Source organism: Myotis nattereri (genome assembly GCF_964212035.1).
Source record: "Myotis nattereri genome assembly, chromosome: 15".
Classification (NCBI taxonomy): domain Eukaryota; kingdom Metazoa; phylum Chordata; class Mammalia; order Chiroptera; family Vespertilionidae; genus Myotis; species Myotis nattereri.
The window spans coordinates 17,290,498-17,317,437 of NC_138090.1; the positions used below are offsets into that span (position 1 = coordinate 17,290,498).

The following is a 26,940-nucleotide window of genomic DNA, read 5'->3' on the forward strand; positions in this document are numbered from 1 at the left end:
TCAACCTGCAGACGTTTCCACTTTATTGACTGTAAACTCTTCTTTGGTAAACAAGACGACAAGAAGCCCGGAGAGAGGAGCATGCTGAGCGGAGAAGACGGGAGGGGCGGTGCCCTCCGCACACGGGCGCTCTGAGGGGACAGCTACACCATCAGCAAGTGTGGGGCGGGCGGTGGCCTGCGGGGAGGCGCCGGGAGCAGGAGGGAAGGGCCCACCCAGCTGGACACAGAAGCCTAAATTACACAGCAAATGCGCTCATGCATCACAGCGAAGAGAAGCCGGGGAACCCCCACACCGCGCCCTGCCCACCTCTCAGGCTTGGTTGGTGCCCCCTGCAGGCAGAGCCGAGCTGGTCAGGCCAGGGCTGGGCTGGAGGGGAGCTCCGGGGGCCTGTCAGCTGCCCATCCTAGTCTCTCCTTTCCTGCTCTGCAGGTGGCAGGGGCGTGGGGAGGAGCGCCCAAGATCCCGGGGTCGGGGGAGGGGTGTCAGGGCCGCGGGGCAGGGTCTGGGGGGAGGAGAGGCCGCCTCGGTGGCCCCTCTACAGGGGGGCCTCGCTGCAGAGGACGATCTCCAGGTCCTTGCGGTAGAGCTTCCCCGCCTCGGCCAAGGACATGACGCTCTTCCTGTAGTTGGTGAGCTCTCGGATGTTCATCTCCTAGGAGACACAGAGAGGGTGAGAGCCGGCTCAGGGGCGGCCGCGCAGAAACCCCATCGGCTCACTCACAGCACAGGGCGGGCCCTGCCGCGGGTCCCATCGCAGTGGGGGTGGCTCAGAGGGGTGCAAAGCGCGGGCCTAAAGCCCTTCTTCACTCGCTGGCGCGTTGCTTCGGGGAAAGGATGCTGCTTGAGTCTCAGCGGCCTGGCCTGTGGAATGGGCACACTCAGGGCCCTCGCCTCGGGGGGTGTCGCGACGACTAGACGAGGCAGCGGATGTGAACACCATTTAGCTCCGTACCTGACTCGGAGCACGGATCCCAAAAAGGGCAGCTATGGCGATGACAGCCGTCACCTGTGCCAACTTCTACAAGTCCTGCCACCCCCCCCTCCCCCCCCGCCACGGGCCGCCTTTGTCGCTCTGTGTCCCTGCGGGCGAGGGAGAGGGTGCCCGGGAAGCTCCCTGACCTTGCCTCCAGGCCCCTGGACACACTTCCTAAGCCTCCCCGTTTACCTAAGGAATTCTGACCCGTGTCCTCAGGCAGCACCGCTGGCCAGCTCTCCCTGCTCACGGGCTCCCTGAGGCTTTCGGAGGCTCCGATGACAGGGACTGTGGACTGGACACACGCCCACAGCCCACAGCCTCGTGGTGCCTGGAGGCAGCATTCAGCGCTGGGCACGCCTTACGGGGGACCGGGCACACCCGCTTTATTGCGCTTTGCTTTATTGCGCTTCACAGATGTGGGGTGTTATTTTTTTGTTTGTTTTTAATTGAAGGCAAGACTCTCCACCAGCAAGAAGATTATGGCTGGCTTTACTGAGATGCTGGCCTTTTCTGTGGAGGCCTGCAGCGCCCCGCAGTTTCAGAGGTGTGTCTGCCCCCGCGTTGTAGTCATTGCTTTGGATGCAAACAGCCAATGGGTCTGGAATACAGCAACGTCATCTCCAACACTGTAAAGTCACTTAGACAGCTGTCGTTCCTCCTCCTCCTCCTCCTCCTCCTCTGGTATGGAAAATGTCCATAGATATTTTTTAAAGAATAGTTTTCACCCGGGCTGGTGTTGGCCCACACACGGATGGGTCTCAGGTTCGATTCCCGGTCAAGGGTGGGTTCGATCCCAGGCCCCAGTCTGGGCATGTGTGGGAGGCAGCCAATCCGCCAATCCATGTGTCTCACACTGATTCTCTCTCTCTCTCTCTCTCTCTCTCTCTCTCTCTCTCTCTCTCTCCCTCCCTCCCTCCCTCTCTCCTTTCCTCCACCCCTTCCACTTTCTCTAAAAATCGATGGGAAAATATCCTCAGGTGAGGAATAACAAGAATAATTCTCCTTCTAGGCTGAGGGGTCATGATCCCCATTTTGTTCTGGAGCAAACCGAGCTATAAGGCTAAGGCATGTACCAAAGGACTGGCCAGCTCACAGCCGTAAACAGCCCAAGTCCCCGAGTCCCGGAGTGTCTCTCTCCACCTGGCTCACCTGGCCTCAGTCTCCCCCTTTTCAGCATTGTTTCTGGGCACCCTCTCCTGTCAGGGGCACCCGACCCACAGGCACTCTGCAGGCCTCTCCAGCTTTGGGGGACATCTTCCCTGAAGCTGTGAGGTCCCTCATAACAGTGGGATGTGCCTGAGTTAGGAACCAAGGATGGGACCCCAAATACGAACTCCCAGCTTGAGCAGACACCCCTCCGCCCCGTGCAGTGCGGCATCAGGAGGCGGCAGCCTCGAGGGAGGGGCTGTCGGCGTCCTGTGTCTATAGGAGATGCTGGAGCTGAGGAGGCCCGGCACGCGTGGCAGCTGCCTTAGGAGGTAAGACAGACGCCTGATCCCATCCGCCTGTCCCCCAGGAGCCGCCAACATCATTCCGCTCGGCAAACAGACGACAGCCCCTGCTCCATCAAAACGGCACCTGCGTCTGCCCATGGGTTCACCAAGAGCAGCCGCCTTCCCAGCTCGGGGGCAGTTCTCCCAGCACGCAGCTCTCTCCCCACGGACTGGCTCTCTGCGTCCCCAGGCGCCAGGTCCGAAGCCGGCTGCAGGCGGAAGGCGCCCAGGGAAACAACTTTACGAATCCCCGGTTTTCTCACTGTCAGCATCTGACTCACGCTGTGCTTCCCCATCTTGAGCGACCCTGTGCCGCCTGGGAGTTCCTTCGGTGGTGGCGAGAGAGCCTCTCAGGCGATGACCAGGAAACCCAGGCCAGGCCGGAGGGTGGACGCCTGCCTTCAGGGCCCATCACCTCGGGCGCGAGGCAGGGCCAGATGGAGAACGTCCGTGCCTCATCGATACAATTACAGGTAAAGAGACTTGACATTATGATGCCCCACTCTCCTTGGTACATGGAAGCGCGTCAATAATTTCCCCCTAGAATCTGGTGCCTGGAAAAAGCCTGCCATGTCCAGACACTTGGGGAATGCTCCTCCTTCCTAGGAAAACACTCCCGGCCCCTTTCAGGCAGCTGTGGGCACCACCGAGGAAAAATAAATGTGGGATGAAAGGCATGGAGGGTGATACTCAGGGTACAGATAGAGAGGCCGGAAAGCAATCAGAAAGGGAGGCGGACTCAGAGGCTGCAATGATTCCCCCCCCCCCCCCCCCGCCCAAAATGGGCAGTAAATGTAGCTCTTGCCTGGCAGCCAAGGCAGTTACACACACAAGATATTGCAGAGCGTCCGCCTTCTAATGAAAGGAAACAGCCAACAGCCAACCTTTTGCTCAGAGGAAGACGTTTCCAGGAGGTGAAGGAGGGTGGCTGCAAAGCCTCACCTCTGGTTCTGGTCCCCCTGACCCCTCCCCCGACAAGGCACCTGACCACCCCCCCCCCCCCCGGGGGCACCTGACCCCTCCCCCCACACCTGACCCCTCCCCCCTGGGCACCCAGCTGAGGCGACGCAGGGAGGCCTCCTGGGGTCTGTCCTATGGGCAACAGACCCAGCAAAGGAAAGGAGCCCAGGCTCCGAAATTTCTCTGAGGGAACAAATGCGTCTGTGGCTCCCGTTAGCCCCCTGCCCAGCTGCAGATTCTGCCGTGAACTGGTTCAGAATACCTTCACCTCCCACTGGGCTCTGCTCTCCAAAATCTCTCCTCGGGTAAAAAAAAAAAAAAGTCTTCTTGTTGTTGTTGGCAATGTGGTCGGCACTTCCGTGTGCTGGGCCAGGCAACACAGCAGTCACCCACACAGCCACCAGGTGGAAGCCACCCGAGTGCCATCGCGGAGGAGGGAGGAGCGTACTGGTGTGAACACACAGGGGAGGGCTCGCCAGCCTTCAGAAGGCGGGGATTCTGGCGCCTTCTACAACACAGGCGGACCTGGAGGGTGTTCCGTGAAATAAGCCAGGCACAAGAAAACAAATACTGTGTGCTGTACCCATGCGAGGTCCCTAGATGGTCAGGCTTATGGAGACAGGAGGTAGAATGTGGCTGCCAGGGCCTGGGAGGGAAGGGCTGGGAGCTGTTGAATGGGAATGGAGTTTCAGTTCTGCAGGATGAAGAGAGCTCCGGGTGCGGGTGGTTGCACAGCATCATACACGCATTTGCTAGCACTGAGCTGTGCGCGGAAACGGGTAAGATGGCGAGCTTTATGCTGGGTATTTACCATAGTTCAACAGAAAAGAAATATAAGCCAATCAACCAACTATTCAAACAGGCACAAGACAAAACAACAGCCTAAACAACCGGGGGTGGGGGGGTCCCGCCTCATGTGGCTGGTCAGAGGGGAGCACGGTGCCCTCCGTGGTGCCCTCCGGGGCCCCTCCCCGGCCCGGCCCGCGGCTCACCTTCTTGTTTTTCTCGTACAGGTCCTTGAGAAGGGCATCCAGCTCCTCCTCGTCAATGTAGCCGCTGCCGTCCTGGGGGCGGGCGCAGGGCGTGAGTGCAGAGCTAGCCGCCAGCCCCACGGCCAGCCGCAGGCTCGCCCCTGGCTTCCCGACCTCCCCCGTACCCCGTGGGGCCAAACTAACAGTCGCTCTGACTGCACCAGTCCGGTCAGGAGCGGACGCGTCAGGGCACCCTCTGGGTAGCCCTTCATGCGGGCGTCTTTCCTTTGCATTGAAATGGAAGCGAGGTTCAGGGAGCATTTAGCCGAGTGTCACATCCCATAATACGATGCCAGGATGAAGACTGGGGCTCCCTGAAGCTTACCCCCAACCCTTCGGTTATAAGGAAGAGACCCTGGGAGTCTCCTGGGCGGGGGGAAGCTAAGGGGGGGTGGTGGTGGTGGTACCCTCTCATTCCCTACGTCCCAGAGAAACACCTGGTGTCCGAACCTGATGGCAGGAGAGCGGTCCTGGCACCTCCTGCCTTTGGCCCCCAACACCCTATCACACCCCAGCTCTGAACAGACGCTCTACCACCAACGATTCTCTCTGGGCCTTTAAGGCACCCAAGCCTTGGGTTCCACAGGCCATGGATCGCGGTGACATTTATCTTCTCACACAGCGAGGACGCTGCGGGGAATCAGAAGGGACAGGAAGAAACCACACGGCCCCAGCTGCCCCCCAACAGCTCGTCTGTTCCTAAGGACCAAGTGGAGCCATTCTGGCAGGGGACGCCCTGGGGATGGGGCCTCCAGGTTTCCACCCCACACCGTCCTCCCTCGTACCTTGTCGTAAAATGTGAAGATGGCGTTGAACTCCTCTGAGGACAGCTTCATGCCCTGGAAGGTCCAAGGTGTTAGAGAAGCAGAAGCCATGTGTGTGTGTGTGTGTGTGTGTGTGTGTGTGTGTGTGTGTGTATTGGGGGGCAGGAGGGTGGAAGGTGAGGCTCAGAGGGATGAGAAGAAGGGAGGAACCAAGAAAAGCAAAGAGGCTCTTTTACCTGGAATTTAAGCAGGAAGTTTTCCTGTACAGGCAAGAGTCTGGAAAGAAAACGTTCGAGCAGAGGTTAGAGGCGAGAACAGCTCGCACCCGGGTGGGGTGCAGGAGCCGAGCCTGTAGTTATGGAAACGATCGCTGAGCACTTAATCTGGAGTTAGTGGAAAGTTCTAAAGAGAGGCAGACAGACACACTGAGGTGTATCCGATCTGGCTCTGCATGGAGCTTCGTGAGGCCTGACCTGTCCCCTGCCCCCCTGAGGGATCTGAGAGTCGGGATGGGGGCACAGTGCGCTGGGGCGGAGGGCGGGCACCTACCGGGACATCTCCGAGAGGCCCAGCTTGCCATCGCCATTCAAGTCAAACATCCGCAGCTGTTGGGGACAGAGAGAGATGCTGGGGTTACTCGCTCTGACCTTCCCCTTATGGAGAGGCGGGCGGAGCAGGCTCATGCCTCCCCTGAGGTCACCGGGGGCCGGGGGCCAGCCTGGTCTGGATGGGTCACTGGGGAGAGACAGCTGGGACTCGGTCCCTGTTCCGCTCTCCCCGCCTCAGGAAGAAGGCCGCAGGGGACAGCAGGCCAGCCCCGAAGGCCCACCCTCTCCAAGTTCATCCTCTCCAGCGCTGCAGAGGTTGTCATGGAAACAGATGCTCCTGGTCTCAGTGAGAGCCTCAGAGAGAGGCTGTGGGGGGCCAGGAGCTAGAGTCCCTTCTCCAGCTGCCACCAGGGGTCACTTCACCGGGGCCCGAAGGATCAGCCCACAGAACTCTGCAAACCACAATCTCAGTGGCTTGGCCCCGTGTCCTGCGCCCCCAGGGAGGGGGGACCGCCTGCCCACTCACTATGGTTTGGGTGTACTCCTGGAGCTTGGGCTCATCATACGGCCGGTTGGCTTTCTTCAGCAGGTCCGACAGGAATCCCTGGAATGCAAAAGCCCCCTTCAGAGCTCCCGATTCCGCCAGTCCCTCATGGCTCAGTCCTTCCTGCCATTAGCACAGTTGCATCCCTCAAATCCCCAAACCCTCTCACGTTTGTGGAGTGGCCTTGGAGGCCTGGAGGTGACTCCTGGGCGCAGCCTCACCCCATAGAAAAGGCGTTGGAAACTGGCTCTGGCTCCTCAGAGAGCCCAGGACCCAGGCTAAGCAGAGCCTGGGGTCCCTGGTCCCCGAGGAATACAGGGGAAGACGGACAAGCCAGAGGCCGATCGCTGGGGATGCCTTAGGGTGCCGGTCCGGGCACTGTGTGGGGGGCAGTGGGGTGTGGTTGAACTCTGTGCCCTCTAGCTCCATGGTACTGATTTCACTCGGCTGCCCGGAGCCAGACCTGAGTCTAAACCGGTGATGGCGAACCTTTTGAGCTCGGCGTGTCAGCATTTTGAAAAACCCTAACTTAACTCTGGTGCCGTGTCACATATAGAAATTTTTTGATATTTGCAACCACAGTAAAACCAAGACTTATATTTTTGATATTTATTTTATGTATTTAAATGCCATTTAACAAAGAAAAATCAACCAAAAAAAAATGAGTTCGCGTGTCACCTCTGACACGCGTGTCATAGGTTCGCCATCACTGGTCTGAAACTGACCAAATCCGCGTTCCTCACCCAATGTCTCCTCCTTCCCCAGGGTCCTCAGACCACCCCCAATCTGGCCCCAGTCCATTCTCCGTCCCCTCACACCCTCCTCGAGGCCCATCCTACCTTGAGCTCGTTGGCTTCAATGTAGCCGCTTCTGTCCGTGTCGTACTTCCGCCAAGCCTGCAACGGAAGGCCGACCTGTTCGCAAGGCCCTCGCAACCCTGCGAGCTGCCTCCGCCTCCCTCCGCCTCCCTCCGTCCGCTAATGGGCCCGGTGAGCTTGCTATTGGAGAACGGTGCAACGGGTGGGGAGGTGGAGGCGGCCTGGCCCCGTTGCCCGTGTTGTATGTACATGAGGACGCGCAGGAGAGCGTCTTGGAAGACAACTGGGGGGACAGGGCCTCCCCACTCTCACTGGCTGCAGGTCCGGGTCTCCCTTGGGTCCTCCTCTAAGCAGGTGAGCAGCTCCCACCAGGGCTGGTGCCAGGATCTGGCGGATCTGACTTTTGCTGAGTGTGTAGGGTGTCCTTTTCCTGCTCTGAAAGCTTCTGGTTTTCTGGGTGGAGGCTGGGAGCAAGGGTAAGAACCCTCTGGAAGGGGCAGGAACAGGCTTGGGTTGCTCTTCACTGTGCTCCCTCCTCCATCCCCCAGCCCGATGCACGCGGCAGCCGTGTCTGACGGTGGGGCAGAACTGGTAGTGTGATCCGTTTGGACTATATCAAGGCCACAGCCCACATACCTCTTTCTGATAAAAAGCCTTCTTTTCTTTATTATTATTATTATTATTATTTTTAGGAAACCATCCCTCTCTCATGCTCAACCCATATGGTTCAAGAGAGGGTGACCCCACCTTTAGGGGTAGGCGTGTGCCTGTGGACAAAGTGCCCCGGTGGACAGGAGGGGATACCGTGGGGGCTGGGGCAGGGGGCTGCCTGGATCTGTGACAAAAGACCCAGAGGAGCCTGTTTTCTAAGTACTTCATCTATTTTGGTGCCTGACCATATTTATTAGATTTTTTTCTCAAGTTTCCTCGTCTTGCTTTTTATTCCCTTCTCCCCAGCTGCACACAGAGACACCGCAACACTCGCCGTTCCGAGAGTCAGCGAGCGCTCATGCTTCTCCTCGATCTGATCTCCTGCCCCCACTTCTCTGTATCATCCTTTCCTTGTCGGGATGATGAGAGATTATAGAGATTTTAGGGTCTTTCCTCCATTCCAGCAAACAAGGTTGTACGATCCCCATAGTACAGTAGTGGCTCCAGAAAGTTGCTTCTGACTTTAATTTAAATTTTTCCTAAGAAAGGTCTCTCCTCCCACCCCCGTCCTGATTTTTGAAAAGTGATTAGACACGAGCAGGACCCAGTAGCAGTGTGGCTCACACCCCAGATGATGGGGGTTGATGGTATTTAATGAGGGGAGAGGATATTCTCGGGGGGGGGGGGGCAAAAACCCCACCCCTGAGGAAGCACTAAGAAACACATGCAGGTTTTCAAATATGACTTCACCAGCTGCCTGCATGCATTTAGTGCATCAGAATTGAGTTCATCTAGGCTGGGTCTTGACGGGGGATGGGGTGGGGGAGTGGGGGGGTGGGGGGTAGGGGGGTAGGGGGGTATAGGGGGAGGAAGGCAGACAGTCCCCAAATGCCTAAAGGGAGGATAACCTGAAGGGAGCCCACCTTCGCAGGGCACCCACCGCACCCAGCAAAGCATCTGCCTGCTTTTGGGAGTGAGAACAGCCCAGCAGGTCCAGCCTAACCTCCCTCCCTCCCTCCCTCCCTCCCTCCCTCCCCCCTCCCCCCTCCCTCCCGGGAGCCGCCCCACCCCCACCCTCAGGCTCTCACGTCTCTGCCCTCCAGCACTTTGTGCTCATCCATCAGCGTGTCATTATTCTCTTCCCGTTCAAGGAAAAGAGTTCAAGAGGCTTGGGCTTTGTGAAATCTCAAAGAAACCCGCGGTGTCACTAAAATTAGAAATTAAAATGTTGTGCTGAGCAGCGGGATGGGCGCCCTCTGACAGCACTAGCTTCCAGGGCTGCCAGGGGACCGCTTCATCTTTCCAGCGGAAAAAAGCGGAACCAATGGACACCCCCAAGAGCGGTGCTGCTGGAGGATGGTGGGGTCCCCGGAAACTGGGGGGGGTGTTGGCTCAGCAGTTATGCTGGGGCTTAGGAGATAAAGGCGGGCGAGAGTATGGAATGATGTCAACTACACAGAAACCACTAATTCTGAGAGAGACAGACAGAGGGGCCATTGCTCCTCTTTAAGCATCTCTGCCCCCTGCCAGCTACCATCATCCACATTTTCCAGATCAGAGATGGAATCCAGGCCAAAGGAACCGTCAGGCATAACACCGCCTTTTCTATAGACAGAAAAATGGACTCTCTCAAAAGCAGCATCCTGACAGGTTTAAAGTCTATGCAGACCTCCCCGACCCCCACCACCCCGCACCCCGCACCTCCTCTCCCAAACAGGCAAGAGAAGGGCTGAGGACAGAATCCAGAATGTCAATTACCAACTTGGGGAATGTTGCCATCTGGAGACAACCTTCTAAAGCCCCATAAAATTCAATCCTCTGATGCTCAGGCGAGCTGCCACTGGAAAAGGCTCCCCCGAGCCTGAGCAGGCTATTTCTAACCCACGTTCCAGCCGTCTGTGGGGAACCCCTGTGATGTGGGGCTGGGGCTAGCTCCCCAGTCCTTTGAGGCAGCGACTCACGGAGAGGGGGTGATTGGCGGCTGGAAATGGGTTTAACGGGGCGAATGGCAACGCGGTCGAATTGAAGGCCAGTCACTGTTTATCACAGCAGGCGGGGTGCGGGGTGTGCGGGGCCTGGGTTGAGTTTCCCTTCCGGGGACACATACATGGAACGGCCAGGGTGCAGAGCCCTGGAAAAAGAGCGAGGAATAGCTGGTGGTTTGCTGGCCATCAGGATTAGTCATATATTTGGTGGAACCATAGGGAATTCCAGTTTTTATGATTAAAAAAATGGTTAAATATCAGCAGTATCATTTGGTGTAACCTGTTGGTTGAATATGGCTCAAAAGGCACTTGCATTTGGGTGTCCTCTTTGACTGATCTAAAGACTTTCTACTGTGCAGACAGTAACGCCCATTTAACAGGGGCCAGTGAAGCCCAGACCAGTCACAGAGCAAACCTGGAAGAGCCGGGCAACTGGAATTCTCACTGGGCGTTTCCATCCTCCCCACGTGTCTCCTCGGAACCCTGGCCTTGGGGGACAGGGATGGCACTGAGTGGGAAGACAGTGCGGGTGATCCCAGAGCCAAACCCATTGCCAGGGTCTCTCTGCTGCAGGATCTGGAGCCCGGAATACGAAACCCCCAAAGGGGAGCTGGCGTTTACACAGCATCTCCCAAGTGCACTTGACCTCGGCTTGCTTCTTGCCTTACTCCTCACACTTTCATGTGCACACAGCACCGGGGACCCCGTGAGCCTGGGTTCTGCCTCAGTGCTTCTAACAAGCACGCCATGATGGTGCGGGTCCACGGACCACTCTGTGAGTAGCTGCGCTCCAAGGGGCCGAGCGTCTCCCAGGGCCCAGGCCCAGGCGTGCGGGTGGGCCCGGCTCTGAACACGGAGAGGGCGGCGCCTCAGCCTCACCTCCATGAACTCCGCGCTGGAGCCCACGTGCTGCCGGAAGCAGAGCAGGAAGCCCTCCTCGGTGGGCAGGATCTGCGCCAGCTGCGGGTCAGAGAGCGACAGCATCGTTAGGGAGGGCCCTGCCCCCTACCCGGGAGCAGAGCAGGCGTCCCCTTAGGAAGAATGGGAAATGGCCAGGGCCGAGGCAGCAAGGGAGTCACATTTGGCTTCCTTCCTTGAGAGCAGCCTTTGGAAGGGGCAACGGATGTTCGGAGAAGTGCGTCTTTGTCACCCCAGCTGGAGGGACAGAAGGTGGCGCCAAGGACCCAGACTCAAAAGCGTACTGAATGGATGGTTCCAAACACATAACTTCCTAGGATATGCAAGGTGATCTGATGGCCCACACCAGGCGAAGGCACCTTTGGGGGGGAGAGAAATGCTGAAATCACCATCAAGATCTGGTGGTGATTACATGCCTGCCTATAACTGTGTGAACTCACAGAATTTGACACTTCAAGTCGATTTAATCAATGAGGTTTAATGTATGTAAATTATACCCCGACGGACTCTAAAACAGTGCCGGGAGTCTTGTGCAGCAAGCCCTCCCTGCCCGGCCTTTTGCTGCCAGCATCCGGGGTCACAGGCAAATCCTGATTAGTTTCAGGTAAATGTGCTAATCTTACTTCCCTCACCAGTGATTGGCTTGTGGGTAGGCAGGTGACCTAGTCCTGGCCCAGGACATGTGAGGGGAGGTCTGCTGAGGGTGCGCCTGGGAAAGGTTTCCTTGCTCTTATGAGGCGCCAACTGAGAGGAGCCCTTTCTGCATCTGGATGCGATGTGATGCCTGGAACTGCGGCAGCCAGCTTGCCTCCAGCCCGAGGATGGAGCTGTTTTAGGGGCCGAGAACAGAGCCCAGGGAACTGCCGAGAAGCAGAGCTGGAGACCTGGCCTCCTCCACCTGGAGCCAACCCTACCCACGGCCTTTCTCATCGTAGTTGAAGCCAGACGCCAGCAAACTGTGATTCCTGGGTCAAACCTGTCAGTGAACTTGTACGGGAACATGGCCGTGGCCATGCATTTGCACACTGTCTGCGGCTGCTTTTGGGCCACCATGGCAGTGCAGAGTTGAAGAGTTACGACAGGGACTGTATGACCCACGATCCCCAAACACTTGTCAAAATCTGCTTCACTTCTGTCTCTATAATCCAGGTGGACATGGATTTCAGGGGGTCCCTGGGCAGCTCCGTACACCCTCCCAACCCCAGGGACCCAAGTGTTGCTTCTGACCTCATTCAGGTGATCTGAGCTCCTTATCTCCGGTTGGTGGAATGTTCCTAACCATTTCCAGTTTGGCGCTACCCAGTTTCAATAGATCTTTGCTAAAAAAAAACTCTTGAATTTTTTTAATATGCCTCAATTTATCTTTTAACAATGTGTATATAGCTATTCACATATAAATGCATATGTGTATATAATACGTAAAGTATATTACACACAAAGTATACATGCCATATATACAGAGGTGGGCGAAAGTAGGTTTACAGTTGTGAGTATGCAAAAACAGTTTATTCTTATATTATTGTTGATTTATTATTGTGTTCTTTGTCTTATTATTGTTATTATTTCATATCCTTATGATTTATCTTTTAGGTAATGATGGCTGGTAATTTAACCTACTTTTGCACACCCCTATATTATAAGAAATTTGCATTTTTTAAAAAATGTTGCCTTTGGATGCCTTTACGCGGGGCACAAACTCTCTGGTTCCCCAGTCTTCACCCTCCCTTCTGTCTTCAGCTGGGCTCCTCACACGTTTACAAAACCTGATGGACCCTGAGAGCATCTGAGGTCTTCATCCCTGTCTTAGGCCAACGTTTGTTGCTTCCTTCCTTGTGGGACACAGGAAAAGCCCCTTGGGTCAGCCCAAGTGCTCAGGCTGGGGGCGGGGCTTGAAGGTCACCGCCTCATTTAGGTCCCTAGATGGGTGCTTGTGCCGGGGAGAGGCCCAGGTGACATGGCCCTGCCTGCAGAGCTCCGAGCCAGGACAGCAGGACTCACCTCCGCCATCTCGATTTTCCCATCCGAGTTCTTGTCATACTTCTGCATGAACGCCTTCATCTTCTCCCCCAAGTTGTCACTCTTGGACGTCTGTGGAAAGACAGAGGAGGCTGATTTTGCCACTGGGTCCCCTGTGAGGAGCCTGCCTGTTCTACCCACAAACGGAAGCCGAGATGAAGTGACTTCTCTTGGGGCCGACCAGTTAGAATAGACAGAACATGAACTCATGGCTCCTGCTTCTAAGGCCAGCATTCTTTCTACCACATAACAGCTGCTCTATGGACTTGAAAGGACTTCAACCAGCCTGGGAGGGTGTCAATTGAGACTGTAGTTGACAGACTTGAAAACCACCCCTGATGCCATCTGAGGAAGGCTGTCAGATTTGGGGCCCTTCATAAAACAAATTCCTCCACCGACACCGCGATCCCAGAGTCAGCTGTGGGGCCCGTGTTGTCTCTGATCCAGGCTTCATTATCTTGGTAACGAGGGGCGATGGGGAAGCTGTTGATAAACCCTTGCATCGCCTCCATTGCATAAGCCCATTGCCTGGACCACCTCCTCACGGGAGCCCTCTGCTGAGCTTTGAACCAGGAGCTCAGTGGTGGATTTGTGACTCATCACCAGAACTGCTCCACAAAGACTTGCTAATAAGCAGTGGACTGGCCAACAGACACGCAGCAGCGGGCGGTAGAGAGACCCCCAAAGGACCCTCCAGAGCTGGGGGAGGAAGTGGGTCTGACTCCATATATTTGAGGACCAGGCCTGGTTCTAATCACCTCACCTTTCCAATATTTCAGACGCTCCTCCAAAAAGCTTTAGTGAGTTCCACAGTACGGGGCTGGCACGGGGAACAACATCCCTGCCATTCAGGGGCGGGGATAAGATTCAGAGACACTTCTGGCGGCTAAGGAGGTGGTCTGACACCTCCGCACACGAGGCCAGCCAGTACCATTGATTCAGATGCTGGTTTGGAGCAATCCCCCATTTTCCTCTAGGCCCTTGCTGAGGATGCCAGCCTTTGTTGTTTAGGAAAGTGGTTCTCCAGTGGGGACGATTTGCGCCCCCCCCCCCCCCCCCGGCAGGGACATGTAGCAATGTCCAGGGACATTTTTGATTGTCACAACTTGGAAAGGAGCTACTGGCATCTGGTGTGTAGAGGCCAGGGATGCTGCTAACCATCCTACAATACACAGGATAGTCTCCATGATAATCCTTTGTCCCTCATGAATATCCCTCAGTCCCAGACATCCAGTGATGCTGAGACATGGTACTCTTTTTAGGGAGTAGTCCATCTTTTAAAAATCCTTACAAATAAAAGAAAAACTTTAAGGGTTGAGACCAGAGCTGTCAGGCTGGCGGATGGGATGCATAGCTTGGGACAATGCTTAGAGCCATGGTCAGCCCAGCTGGCGTGGCTCAGTGGTTGAGCATCAACCTTTGAACCAGGAGGTCATGGTTCAATTACCAGTCAGGGCACATGCCTGGGTTGCAGTCTTGATCCCCAGTTGGGGGCATACAGGAGGCAACCAATCAATGATTTTTCTCTCATCATCAATGTTTCTCTCTCTCCCTCCCTCTCCTCTCTGAAGTAAAAAAAAAAAAAAAAAAAGCCATGGTCAGATGACAGAAATCCCACACAATGGGAGAGGGGGCTGGGCTTACCATGCCAGAGACTTTTCTTGTCTTCTCCAGTTCTTGGAAGAAGTTTTCTAGTTCTTTACCTTCAATATACCCATTTCCTGCAAAGATAGCAAAGACAAAAAGCACTTAACCTCACAGCTAAAGAGTTAAGACCAGTGGAGGGGGGTACAGTGGGGAAGTGGGGGGCTTTACGGAGAATTCCTCCTCCCTGGTCAACCAGCAGGTGTCTGGCCAGCCCCAGACCGTTAGGGATGTGGGTCCTGCCCTCAGGCATCTGCAGCTGTAGAGACGGTGCGTCTTTGGGGTACACATGCAGTAGTCAGGGAACATGGGGCGGGGCCAGCGTCTGGGCCAGCACCGAGGTGAGCAGGAGCTGGGAGCTGTCCCTTAGCAGCTGGGCAAGCAGCAGGAGCTGGAGCTGGGACAGGGTTTGTCAGCAGATGGCCAGCCCTAGTCACCTGAACGAGGTCAGAAGCAACACTTGGGTCCCTGGGGTTGGGAGGGTGTACGGAGCTGACCAGTGACCCCCTGAAATGCGTGTCCACCTGGAACCTCAGAATGTGACTTATTTGAAAACAGGCTCTTTGCCACAATGCAATCGGTTAAAATGAGGTCATACTAGACTAGGGCAGGCCCTCGATCCAATGACATGTTCTTATAGGAAGGCCCCGGGGAAACACGGACACACAGGGAGGCCGGCCATGTGCAGGCAGGGGCAGGGATCAGAGTGAGCATCTCCAAGCGGAGGAGCACCCCGGACTGCCGGCAACCCTAGAAGCCACGAGAAAGACACGGGATGCATTGCCCCTCGGAGCCTGAAACGATCCTGCTGACACCTTGACTTTGGACGTCTAGCCTCCAGAACTGTAAGAGAATACATTTCGGTTGTTTTAAGCCACCTAGTTTGTGGTATTTTGTTTCAAGAGCTGCAGGAAACTGGTAAGTAAAGGAAAGAGTGAAAAGAGGAAGGCGAGGATCCCTCCTGGGGGATGGGGGCACCCGGGAGAGTGGGTCACAGGGATTAAGCATGGGGGGGGGGCAACCCACTGCAGAGTGAGGGATAGAGGGGCTCTGAGGTCTGGGGACCCAGGTTCAAACCCTGTTCCTGCTGCACTTACCAGCTCTATGACTTTGGGAAGGTTACCTGTCTGGGCTTTGCTAATGAAGTGGGATTTTGGATGTAAATTCCACCGCCCAACCCATTATGAGCGAGCGCACTGTAAATGTTGCTATTGTCTGCGTTCAATAACCAGACCCTGCGTATAAGATACAAAGTGTCTTTGAGGATCAGGTCCCAAGGTCAGTGCCTGACTGGCAAGGTGACGTAAGTAGTGAGAAGTCCGCTAGGTTCTCAAGTCTTGAACTCCAGATGACCCTGAGACCTGCGTGAGCTGAATCCACAGACAAGGTACACTGGCCTGGGCTGTGGCCATGATGGGGAGGAGGGTCGGTGGGTGGGGAGGCAGGCCCCAGGCACTGCTCCCCAGGCTGCGTGCTCTGATTTGGACTCTCTTGGGATCTTTAAAAAAACATGAACGGCCGGCTCCTACCCCCTGATGTTCTGATGTAATTGGTTTGGGGGGTGATTCTATTTTTTAAAGCTCCCTGGGTCATTTTCACGTCCAGCAAATTGGAAACCACAGGCCGAAAGTTCCAAATCTTATGTAAAGCAGTTAAACAAGGTTTCCACGCAGAACATTCGACTTGAGGAGAAAAGGGGGGTGGCAGCTAGCTTGCTTCAGGGGAGAATGGAATTACGAACTAAAGGAGCATTTGTCCTGGCCTTGGTCGGGTGTGGGGGACGGATGGAGGAGGATAGGGGAGTCCCCTGGCCCTCTGGGAGAATTTAGCTTACAAATAAATAACTCTAGAGGCGCCCTCTAGTGGAGAAGATGCCACAGAGTATATAAAGAATCACGTGAGATAAATGATGTATTTTTGTCTGCAGGGAAAAGATGTGATTGTATTGGGGGTAACGAGACTTGAGTCTCTCCCCCTCTTCCTACCAAGATAGAGTAGTCATGTCTCTTCTAAGGCAGTGGTTCTCAACCTCCTGGCCCTTTAAATACAGTTCCTCATATTGTGACCCAACCATAAAATTATTTTTGTTGCTACTTCATAACTGTAATGTTGCTACTGTTATGAATCGTAATGTAAATATCTGATATGCAGGATGGTCTTAGGCGACACCTGTGAAAGGGTCGTTCGACCGCCAAAGGGGTCGCGACCCACAATGTTGAGAACCGCTGGTCTAAGGTGTTCTGCAGAGCTTCTTGGGGGAGTTGGAATGTCACGAGTGTGTGCCTACTAGCTGGTGGGAGAGGGCAGCCAGAGTTGCCGAGTGAGGGCGGGAGAGGAAGGAGGAGGGGCTTTCTAGGCCGAACGGTCTAGTTAGTCACTAGTCACTGGTTAGTCACTAGTGGATGATAACTCTTGAGTTGGAGGGACAAGTCCTTTTTCTCTTCCTGCCCCTCCCTGCAGTGATCTGGCTGTTCTCCCATTTCTCAGGCAGGAAGCTTGAGGTAAGCGGCCGGTCCAGGTGCCGCTCCCAGAAGCGGGAGGCTGGGGTTGGAGAGGTGGCTCCGGGCTTGCACTGGGAGGTGTGTGACGTGGAGGCCTCAGAGGTGGCCGGGGCCGGGAGGGGTGGACACCTGAGTGAGCGTGCATCTGCTTCTCCAGTGTGTTAGGAAGTGGCTGGAATGCCTGCCGGGGGCCTCGAACCGGGGTGGGCAGGGGAGGCCCCTCTGGGCCGAGAGAGGAGAAAGGGAGGAGTGACGTCCCAGGCGGCGAGAGGGGCTGAGCTGGGGTCCTGCCACTGGAGACAGCCCCTTCCTGAACCCGGCTCGAGCAGCACCAGTGGCAGGAGGTTCCTGAGGCTGGGTGACCCCCCTTGCCAGGCCGGGAGTACACCACCTCCCTGTGACCCCAACAAAGGGGCAGGGATGTGGTTCAATTGAACAAGCCTTTATTTTTTAACTGAACAGTTCAACGTTTCGGTGGGACCTCAGGGAGCTGTAGCCACGTTCTAGATATGAGCCTATTTTTCAAGAGCATTTAATGGTCTACTGGGGGGAGGCCGCCAGACAAGATCAACGTGGCATCCTCCACCACTGGGGTGGGGGGTGGGGGGTGGTAGCAGGGGGGATAAGGCCTTGCTCCTTTGGCCTCCCTCAGAGCAACTCCCTTCCGTCACCTGGGAAGCGCCTATTATCCGAGGCTGGGGTGGAGGATGGCCTGCCTGCTTCCAGGGAGGCATTCAGCACTGGGGAAGTGGTTTGCTTTTTCTATGACCCTCGTACTTTCTTATGGGATTGGGGTGGGGGGGGGATGGTGACTGTCCACCAAGCAAATCTCATGTGGATGGGTATCTACAGGAAGGTGGTTACCATGGCAACCATCACCTCTAACCTCTATCAAACCTATTCTGTGAACCTTATGAAGAGAGGACTGGGTGGGAGCCAGGGACCCTGCACCCTTCCTTAGTTTACTCTTGCCTTTTTTAAATTAAATCAATTTTTTTTTTTAGAGAGAGAGGGGAGGGAGGAGGGGGAGAAGGAGAGAGAGGGACACATTCATGTGAGAGAGACACACAGGATTGCTTGTCTCCTGCATGCACCCAGAGACCGGGCCTGCAACTGAGGTACGTGCCCTTGATCGGGAACCAAAGCCGTGACCCTCTGGTCCTCAGGCCCACGCTCTAACGACGGAGAAAACTGGCCAGGGCCGTCGTTTACTCTTGCTACCATTTTTCACCACCATTGCGCCTCACTTTTCTCGACTTGAAAGTGAGATAGCACTTCCTTACAATTTATCTGACCATGGCTACTCGGAAGGCCTTGGCTGAAGGACGCTGCGATCACAGTGGATAGACGCCTACCCGGGACACGTGAGCACAGCTTTTCTAGGAATGGAACAGGAGGGAGGAGCCTGACTTAGACGTATAATTCTACCATCAGCTCTGCGACTGTCTGTGTGACGTTAGTGTCTAAGCCTCCATTTCTTCACCTCTAAGTTGGGTATGACTCCGTCTGCCCGTTCTCCTTTCTACGGCTGGTATGAGAGCCACGCGAGGGGATGTGAGGACAGCGTTCTGGAAAATGTGAAGTGTCCCTAAGTGGAAGCACCACTTCTATACTCTGCCCCGAAGGTCTCTGAACCACCCGCTGGCTGTACACCCGTTGGCCCAATGACAGCTGTCTTAGGGGGCTGGTTCTCGGCCCAGGCTGTGTTGGAATCACCTGGGAAGCTTTTAAAATATATTTTTATTGATTTCAGAGACGAAGGGAGAGGGAGGGAGAGAGAGAAATATCAATGATGAGAGAGAATCATGGATCTGCTGCCTCCTGCACGCCCCACACTGGGGATGGAGCCCGCGACCTGCATGGACCCTGCCCGGGAAGGGAGCTGTGACCTCCTGGTTCATAGGTTGACACCGAGCCACACTGGCCTGGCAGGGATCACCTGGGGCGCTTTTAAAACATCACTGTGGCCTGGGCCCCATCCCCAGAGCTTCTGACTTAATTGATGAGGCGAGGCCTTCTCGTGGGCATGTCTTCAAAGCTTCCCAGGTGACTCTAATGTGCAGCCGGGGGTCAGAACTGCTTCAAGCAGCGTGTCTGAAACCTTAAGGTGTGTAAGAGTGGCCTGGGGGTCTTATCAAAACGGAGATCCTGATTTAGTAGGTCTAGGGCCGTGGTTGGCAAACTGCAGCTCTTGAGCCACGTGCGGTTCTTTGGCCCCTTGAGTGTGGCTCTTCCTAAGCCTCAGGAGGACCCTCATTAAGTCAATAACAATGTACCTACCTATATAGTTTAAGTTTAAAAAATGTGGCTCTCAAAAGAAATTTCAATCGTTGCACTGTTGATATTTGGCTCTGTTGACGAATGAGTTTGCCGACCACTGTAGGGCAGTGGTTCTCGGCCTTGGCTGCACATTAGAATCACCTGGGAATCTTTTTAAAATCCTGATTTCTGGGCTTCATCCTCCGGAAATTCTGTTTCTTTGTTACTAATGTTGTGGCCCCGCCCCATAACAAACGACCTATGAACCAGGAGGTCACGGTTCGATTCCTGGTCAGGGCACATACCTGGGTCACGGCTCAATCCTCCTTGTGGGGCATGCAGGGTAAGGGCTTGCTGTTCAAACTGTGGTCTGTGGAACAGTAGCTTGTTGGAGATGCAGAATCCCAGGCCCCACCCGTCCTGCGGAACCAGAATCTGCATTTTAACTGCGTGGGAACACACACGTCTGAGGACACTGCTTCCCAACGCCCGTATCTTCATAGGAAGACCTTGCCTTTGGCGTTTACTCAAGGGGAGGCTGGGGGCTGGTGTGAGCCCCGAGATGGTTACCTGGGTCTTGTACTGACAAGTGACCCATCTCTATTGACTCGAGGGGCCTGGACCAGTGCTCCTCAAAGTGTGGTATGGGCCTGACAGCGGCGGCATCACAGGGGGCGAGGGGGGGGGGCTCGTTAAACAGGCAGATTGTCTGTCCCACCTCAGACCTGCCGAGCCAGAGGCTTCGGGAGGGAGGCTCCCACCCAGTCTGCTCTCATAAGGCCCAGACACCTGTGCTCACAGGCCCTTGTGCGGACGCACCTGGAGAGCCGCTGGCTGGGTGCTGGCGGGTGCAGCTCACCTGTCTGTGGGCCTCTGTGCTGCATAGTTAAGTCAGAGCAACCGAGGAGGGGAGACAGGCAGCTCCTCCTCCAGCTGCACAGGAGGCCAGGCCGCTTGACTGGCTGTGGGGGTTCCAGTTTCTGAAGAGGCAGGCCGCCCCCTGCCCTCCAGCCCGAGCTGTCACCCTTTCAGGGGGGAGACTGGCTTCCTCAGGCTCTGCCCCAATCGTGATATCACGGTGCGTGATGCCCACCTGGTACAGAGAGCTCTCCACTCCCGCCCCGCCAGGTCCTCGCACCCTGCCAGGTGAGTAGCCTGCGTTATGCACCCCATGTTGGAGGGAGTGGGGGGCGGGGAGACTTTAGTCACAGCTAATGGCCTTGTTTCCTTCTATTTATCTCAGGCACGACCCCTGTGCATATCTGTATATGTCTTGGTTTCTCTCTCTCTCTCTCTCTCTCTCTCACACACACACACACCACCCCCTTCTCCCAGTGGGGATCCCAGCGTAAACAGCTACTTGACTTTGCTTCTGTGCTTCTGGGCTCTGAGCTGGGCCGGGTCCCCTGAACCTGTGGGCAGCTGGCAGCTAGAGCTGGGCTGATTCCCAGGCGTGGGCGAGGCCAGAAGGATGGGGCAGATTGGGCGGGAGCGGAGGGGAGACCGCAGAGAGCCAGAGCGGAGGGGAGAGAGCCAAAGCCAGAGGCCCCAGATGGGACCGGCTGGGCAAAGGAGGGCGCGGGCCGCCAGGGGCCAGGAGAGCCGCCAGGCCCTGCTTGCGGAGCCTCAGGCTGCTCTATTCATCCTGGCCCCTGGGAACTGAAGAGGTTCCCCCCCTGGGTCTCCGTGGCCCTGGAGCCTCCCCCACGGGGCCTCTGCTAGTGAAACTGCTCGAGTTCAGAGGGGAATAGCAGGCGAGCGGCAGGGAGGGGCCGGCTGGGCTGGTGGCCGCCTGGGGAGGCGGCTGAAGCACCTTGTTTGTGAACACCTGCCCCTGCGGCTGCCCCGCTGGGGGCCCCAGCTCTTCCCAGACACGGCTGCCTCCCAGGCTGGCGCAACCACCCTCCGCAGAGAGGCAGGGCGTGGGCCTGCTCGGAGGGCGACCAGCTCAGGGCTGGCGCCGTGGGCGCTCCACACCGAAGGGCGCTGTTCATGAAACAAGTGGGGCGTCGGGGTGAAGGCGGCGGCGGCGGCGGCGCTGGGGTACTAATTCTAGGGCTTCCCCAGGTGGGGCAGGTCCTGGAAGCTCCCAGGGAGCCCAGACCCTGACACCAGCCCCAAAGGAGACAGGCCCCACGGAGACACCCTGACAGGGGTGAGGGCAGCCTCGGACAACTTCGGCCCTGGCTCCCCGAACCAGAGCCTCTGACCTGAGGGTGCCAAGAAGCAATCATTGCTATAAATCCTGCAATTAACCTGATCAATAGCACAGTACTACTGCGTCGCAAACGTTGCAGGATTTGTGTAAATGCGTAATATGTGCCAGATATTCCGTAACCCTGTTTGGGATGCTCCTTCTTAGGGGGCCACTAGCCTCCGTTGAATATTTAATATCCAATCAATGCAGCTGCCCGGCCGCGGCCCCCCCCCCCCCATCCCCAGAGGCGCTGGCGTTCACCTCCCCTCCCCCCACCAGGGCCAGGCACTCGGGGCTGGAAGTGTCCTCGGTGATGGGGGGGGGGGGGTGGTTGGAGGGAGGTCCTGTTGTTAGACTGGGTGTAGGCGAGAGGAGACACAGGGGCTTCCCGCAGCTCCTTCTAGTCCTTCCTGTCACCCCTTTTCAAGTTCTGGGGCCACACAGGTGAGGAATGAGGCTCGAGCCGAGAGAGGCGTTGAGGCACCTGCGTCGCCAGGCCACCGGGAAGCAGACAAGCGGCCAAGAGCCTGGGCGGATTCCCGCCCTGGAGATGGGCGTATGTGTCTATCTCTTCCCGGGGGAGGGAGAGGTGCCCCTAAAATTATTTTCTTTCATATCTTTCTTGTTTTGCCGAGTATACAAGAAACACATGCTCTTGTGAGTATGTCACACACTGTGGAAATTAACTGAGAAAATAAAACTCCTTTTAATTTCACTTCCTCTACTCTGCAGGGAGAGCGACTCTTATCTTCTGTGGAATATTTCCCAGCATACCTGTTCCACGAATGACAAAGACGGGCTCAGACTCTAGTCGCGTTCTGCTAGTTTCAAAACCTGAAGGCTGCCCCGTGGACATTTTTCCACGTCGGGACCAGAGCGCCGCCTCCTTTCCACCGGCGGCCCGATGTCGGTGAGGAGTGCGATGCGTTTCTGTTCCCTGGGGAAGCCCGTTCCCCCCACATTTCCTGTACTGGGTAAGGGAGCCCCGGCCCACGGAACTGTGCACACGCCTGAGCGTACGGCACGCACATGGGTAGATTCTCGGCGCGAGGGGACTGCTTCTTGGCCTGGGAGCCGCCGACCTCTGGGAGGGGACCCAGCTCAGTCGCTTCCAAAGGGCAAAGGGCGAGGCCACAGCTCGGCTCCTCACGAACCACCTACTGGTCGTCAGTGGGATAGCAGCCTGGTGGCCCCTGTGAGCTCTGAGCTGGTCACCCCTGGGCCGCCTGCATCTTGCAGAGCGAGAAAGTTCCTGACGACGAAGTGCCCGGGCAGCAAGTAGAGCGGGCTCAGACAGGTGAGGCCACCGAAGGGTCCCTCCGAGCAGGGGGGCAGCATGGAAGAGCCACAGCCCCCCCCCCCGCCCCCCCCCCCCCCCCCCCCCCCGCCTGCCCGAGGCACAGGGCGCGCTTGGCTGCTTTTGAGAGTTGACATCAGAACCTCCCAAATGCATGACCCTGGCTGACCTCCGTGGAGGAGTCCGGGGCTGGGACAGGGGACTAGGGGACAGGATTCCTGCCCCCTCCTCCTTGCTCTGTGATCTCCCCCTCTTCAAACACCCCCTTCCTTTCTCGACTGAAAGGCTAATGATAATTTTGAAAAAAATGTAACTCCTTGAGCAAAGTCACCAGGATGATGCTTCTGCCTCCTGGTTGGGAATGGCCGAGCTCGGGTCAGAGCCCCGCCCAGCCCGCTCTCCTCAGAGCCCAGTGCCTCCTGGTCTCTGTTTACTGCAGAGCTGGGGGGGGGGGGGGGGGGCGTCGCTCTCCCTGGTGGCTGTGGCTAATTGGGCTCCAGCGAGCTCACTCCTGGGACCCTCCTCTGCGGAGTCCTCCCTGCGCTCTTTAAGTGTGTGAGCAGCGGTGGGACTCGGGGAAGAAACCCCAAGGTGAAAACAGAAGCCAGAGTTAGGAAGAGGGAAACCCAGGCGGGCAGGGGACACCTCAGGGGCGAGGGGTGAGGGGCGAGCTCCCTGGCAGGCTCTGGTGTTGGAGGGGGGACGGGTAGGAAAGTTACAGCTGAATTCTGGGTCCTTTCGTGGAATTCCAGTTTAAACCACCTCTGTGCTCCCAGGCATTTAAATTCTCTCTGCTGCCTTCTCTGTTAGGCCCCGGGTCCTCCTTGGGGTTGCCCGAGGCCGTGACCTCAGAGGGCAATGGGGTGCCTGGTGGATAAGCAAGAAGCAAGCACTTAGCTCCCCTTTCACCTGGGAGCAGCAGGGAGCCACGGGTTCCCTGGCTTTAAAGACTGGAGTCTCCTTGCAGCGTAGCTATGCTCCAGCCACCCCAGGACCCCTTTCTGGGGTGAAAGGAACCCCATCACCTCTGGGGCTGGGCCAGGGGCTCTCCAGTGGGCAAGAGGGAGGCAAAGCAGGTGTCCAGACACCCGAGCGGGCCCAGGTGTGGCCGGTCGCCAGCCCCGCCTCCACCTTGCTGCTCGGTCCTGGAGAAGTCGCTTCTGTGTCAGTTTCCTCATTTACACACGAGGACCCCGGTCTGCCAGCAGGCCCACGGTGTGGAACGCAAGGAGGTGCGACTGTGTTTTGCAAAGTACCAGGTCTCCGATAAATGTAAGGACTAGCACGCTTATCGAGAGCGCGATGGGTCGTCCCCAGGAGGACAGGGGGAGAGTGGAACTGAGGAGTCCTCTGTTTATAGCTGACTCATCTGGCAGGAGGCCGGTGGTGTAACCTTGGCCACTGGGTAGCTTTCCTTGAGTCATGCACGTCTCTGGAGCAGATGAACCAGCAGGAGCACCTTAGGGAATGCGCCTGTCCCCTGGAATACTCGGAGGCTAGCAGCTCTTGGAGCCTTTTTCACCAAGTCCCAGGGCAGCAGCCAGGGGTTGGGAATACCGGCCCTCCTTAGCCCCATTTCACAGATGTCACCATCGACCCACCTCCTGCAGTCAGTCAGAGGGAGATCACGGTCCGAACCCACACATCACATGCCCAGTCCTCTGCGCCCCCAGCTTCCTCAGTTGGCTCCCAGGGAACAGAACGTCGCTCTTTAGCACCCCCAGATATTAACCCCTGACTCCCCAGAGCTCTGGGCAGAGGGCCGCTGGGTCTCCACCCTCACCCCGGCCCTGCCAAGCTGAGGAAGGGGAGGGGAAGAGTTGAATGAGCCACCCCTGGGTCCTCCCTCTGCCTCCCATACTCCCATCTCAGTCCCGGGGTAAACACGCTTCGCCACCACCCTGCCGATGGTCTGAGATGCCGGAACATTTTGGATGCCCACCCCAGGGAGGATCCCAGAGAAGGAATATCAGATCACTTAGTTTTTTTGGAGTGGTGGAGAAAAAGTCTCCTGCAAAATCAGAAGCCTCTCAAGGGAGGGAGCCCCCTTTATGCCTGAGGACAGACCCCAGAGATCTCAGTGCTGGGAGCCATCTGCAAAGGGCATTCAGTCCAGGCCTCACTTCCTGGGTGAGCCCATGTCAAGACCACACCGAGCAGGGGGTGGGCCCCTGAAGGCATTTAACAGTGTGCGCCCTCCCCCCAAAGCACCCAGGATTATCACCACGGGGAACGTGTCGGGCTGGCACCCGGCCCTGCCTCCACCCTGCCCCCTGCTGCTGCGGGCAGCACCGCATGCCTGCTGCCTGTGGGGGATGGAACATGGGCAGGGAGGCCCAGGGGGTGGGTGTTCAGGGCCCCAGTGCCATTCTCCACTCCTGCCCCTCGCTGACAGGGCTGGGGAGGCTAAGGGGTTCCATTCAGGACACCCACCTCGCCCCCCCACCCCCAGCTTAGGACAGATACCGGGCTAACCTGGTATTCAACCAAAGGGGAACTTGAAAGAAATGAGTGGGCTTCTGAGACCTGTAGCTGCGGGCAGCTGAAGGCAGGCCGTTCCCTTGAAGAGCAAGGCGGGAAGATGAGATGGAGGGGCACGGGGGACGCACGGGGGACTCGCGGGGAGCCCGGCCAGCCCAGGCCTCCTCTGGGAAAGCACCAACTTGCCCAGAATGAGGCTGCAAAAGCCGGTGGGCTCTCTGGCATCTACGTCGGGGCAGAAAAGTTACTGACAGTTGTCATCAGAGCAGCCGGGATGTCTCCCAAACTCAGGCCCCCCCACCCCCCCTCAGAGAGCAGCAGGCTCTGCAGTCAAAACGCCCCCTGAAGCAAAGGTGCCCCTGCCAGCCTCCAGCAGCGCTCCGTCCCCTCCACCGCAGGTCCCCTGGGGTCGAATGGCCACAGAAGTTGGGAGCTTTACTGACCGTCTGCGTCAAAGTGCTTCCAGATCTCCAGGAACTGGGACGCCGTCAGCTCGGCCAGGTGCAGGTAAGGGGGCTGCTGCTGCGGGCCAGCCATGGCGTGCGGCTCAGAGACCTCGGGCGGCACCGCGCTCTCCCTGCGCACTGCACTCCGCGCTCGCTCGGCCAGGTCCTGCGCGCCACGCTGCCTTTATATACAGTTCGGGGGCGGCGCTGCCGCCCGCCGCCAGCAGGGGGCGCGCGCGCTCAGGGAATCGGCCCGGGGCGCAGAGGGGCGGTGGCCGCCCCGGGGGCTCAGGAGGGTTTCTCAGCTGGGTGCGCGGAGACCTCTCCGAGGGGGGCCCCAGGGAGACGGGCGCTTAGGTGCAGAGGCGAGTGAGGCTGCCTTGCCTTCCCTCTCCCTCCCTCTGACCATCTCGGGCGCAGCTACGCCAGATGATGGTGGGCAGTAGCACTATTGACAGCAGCGGGAACCGCAACCTCAGTAATGCTGACAATATGTTGACAAGTATTTAGCACCTGGAGTTCGGGTTGCACTCGTCTCCCTCCTGCTTCCTCCTGCGTGTCCCTTGCACAGCCGGGGCACCGGGGACCACTTTCCTGATGAGGGCCCTGAAGACTTCAAATGGCTCACCGACCTGCCAGCAAGTCAGGGGCCCGGCAGGAATTTGCACCCAGCTCTGTGTTCACGCTCTCCCGGCCCCTTCCTGGGGCCCGGTCTTGGGGAGAAGCCGCTCGGTCTCAAGGCTCTTCTGGGGGTGGCTGGACTCAGGGCCAACCAGGGAGAATCCAGGTGGGAGCGGAGAGGCTCCTCCTGCCCCCGGGTCTTGGCTTTTGCCCTTCCTGGGGTGCCGCCTTCTGCCCCCTGGTACTTGCCTGCCCCTGGACGGTTCTGGGGGCTTTTAGACATTTGTCCAGGGGGTGGCAGGACTAGATATGCTCTCCAGTGTCTTAGCCGCGCCCGCCTGGGGATAGCGTGGGAAATGCCTAGGCCTGGGCAGGCAAGGCCCAACGCTGACCTAGGGTCTCAGAGGGGACAGTCCTGGAACCGCGGACAGGACTCCCCAAGCTGGGGACTGCGCTCCTCCCGCTTCTCCCTGGGGGCCTTGTGCACCGGGTGAGAAATGAATTGATACTTATTAACATGTGCTAATGAGTGTTGCCTGAGCTGCCTTCCAAAGGGAGGGGGAAAGGGAAGGAGGTGAGAGCAGAAAGGAGGTCACGGGGAGAGCTTGTCCCTCAGGAGGAGAGACCTGCCCAGAGTGAGCCCCAACGCCACTCGCCCAGAGCAAACGTGTATGGAGTGACTTAGAGGAGCGCACAGGAGAGAGGAGTCATGAAAAGCCAGCGTGTACAGCCCGTGTTCATCTCCTCCTCCTGGGCTGAGGACTCACCAAAGCCACAGGCTCTCTTG

At 57.2% G+C, this 26,940-nt stretch overlaps 1 protein-coding gene across 1 annotated transcript; it reads right to left on the reverse strand.

Moving 5' to 3' along the window:
* On the reverse strand, window positions 1-25,719 carry CALB2 (calbindin 2). The gene is made up of 11 exons (XM_081108220.1): window positions 25,530-25,719; window positions 14,352-14,428; window positions 12,690-12,779; window positions 10,653-10,733; window positions 7,159-7,215; window positions 6,302-6,379; window positions 5,777-5,832; window positions 5,464-5,503; window positions 5,249-5,302; window positions 4,425-4,496; window positions 1-655 (listed from the first exon to the last, which is right to left on the reverse strand). The coding sequence occupies exons 1-11, from the start codon at window positions 25,621-25,623 to the stop codon at window positions 539-541; spliced, it is 816 nt and encodes a 271-aa protein (XP_080964346.1). The 5' UTR covers window positions 25,624-25,719; the 3' UTR covers window positions 1-538.
* Between the last annotated feature and the right edge of the window lie 1,221 nt (window positions 25,720-26,940).

What these genes read in the sequence shown, in the direction of transcription:
- CALB2 (XM_081108220.1), bottom strand. Translation starts at nt 25,623, where the DNA reads ATGGCTGGCCCGCAGCAGCAGCCCCCTTACCTGCACCTGGCCGAGCTG. An exon ending in CCAGCGCGGAGTTCATGGAG is followed by an intron (nt 7,216 to 10,652) that starts GTGAGGCTGAGG and finishes CTTCCGTTGCAG; the next exon opens with GCTTGGCGGAAGTACGACAC. An exon ending in AGGAGTACACCCAAACCATA is followed by an intron (nt 5,833 to 6,301) that starts GTGAGTGGGCAG and finishes TGTCCCCAACAG; the next exon opens with CTGCGGATGTTTGACTTGAA.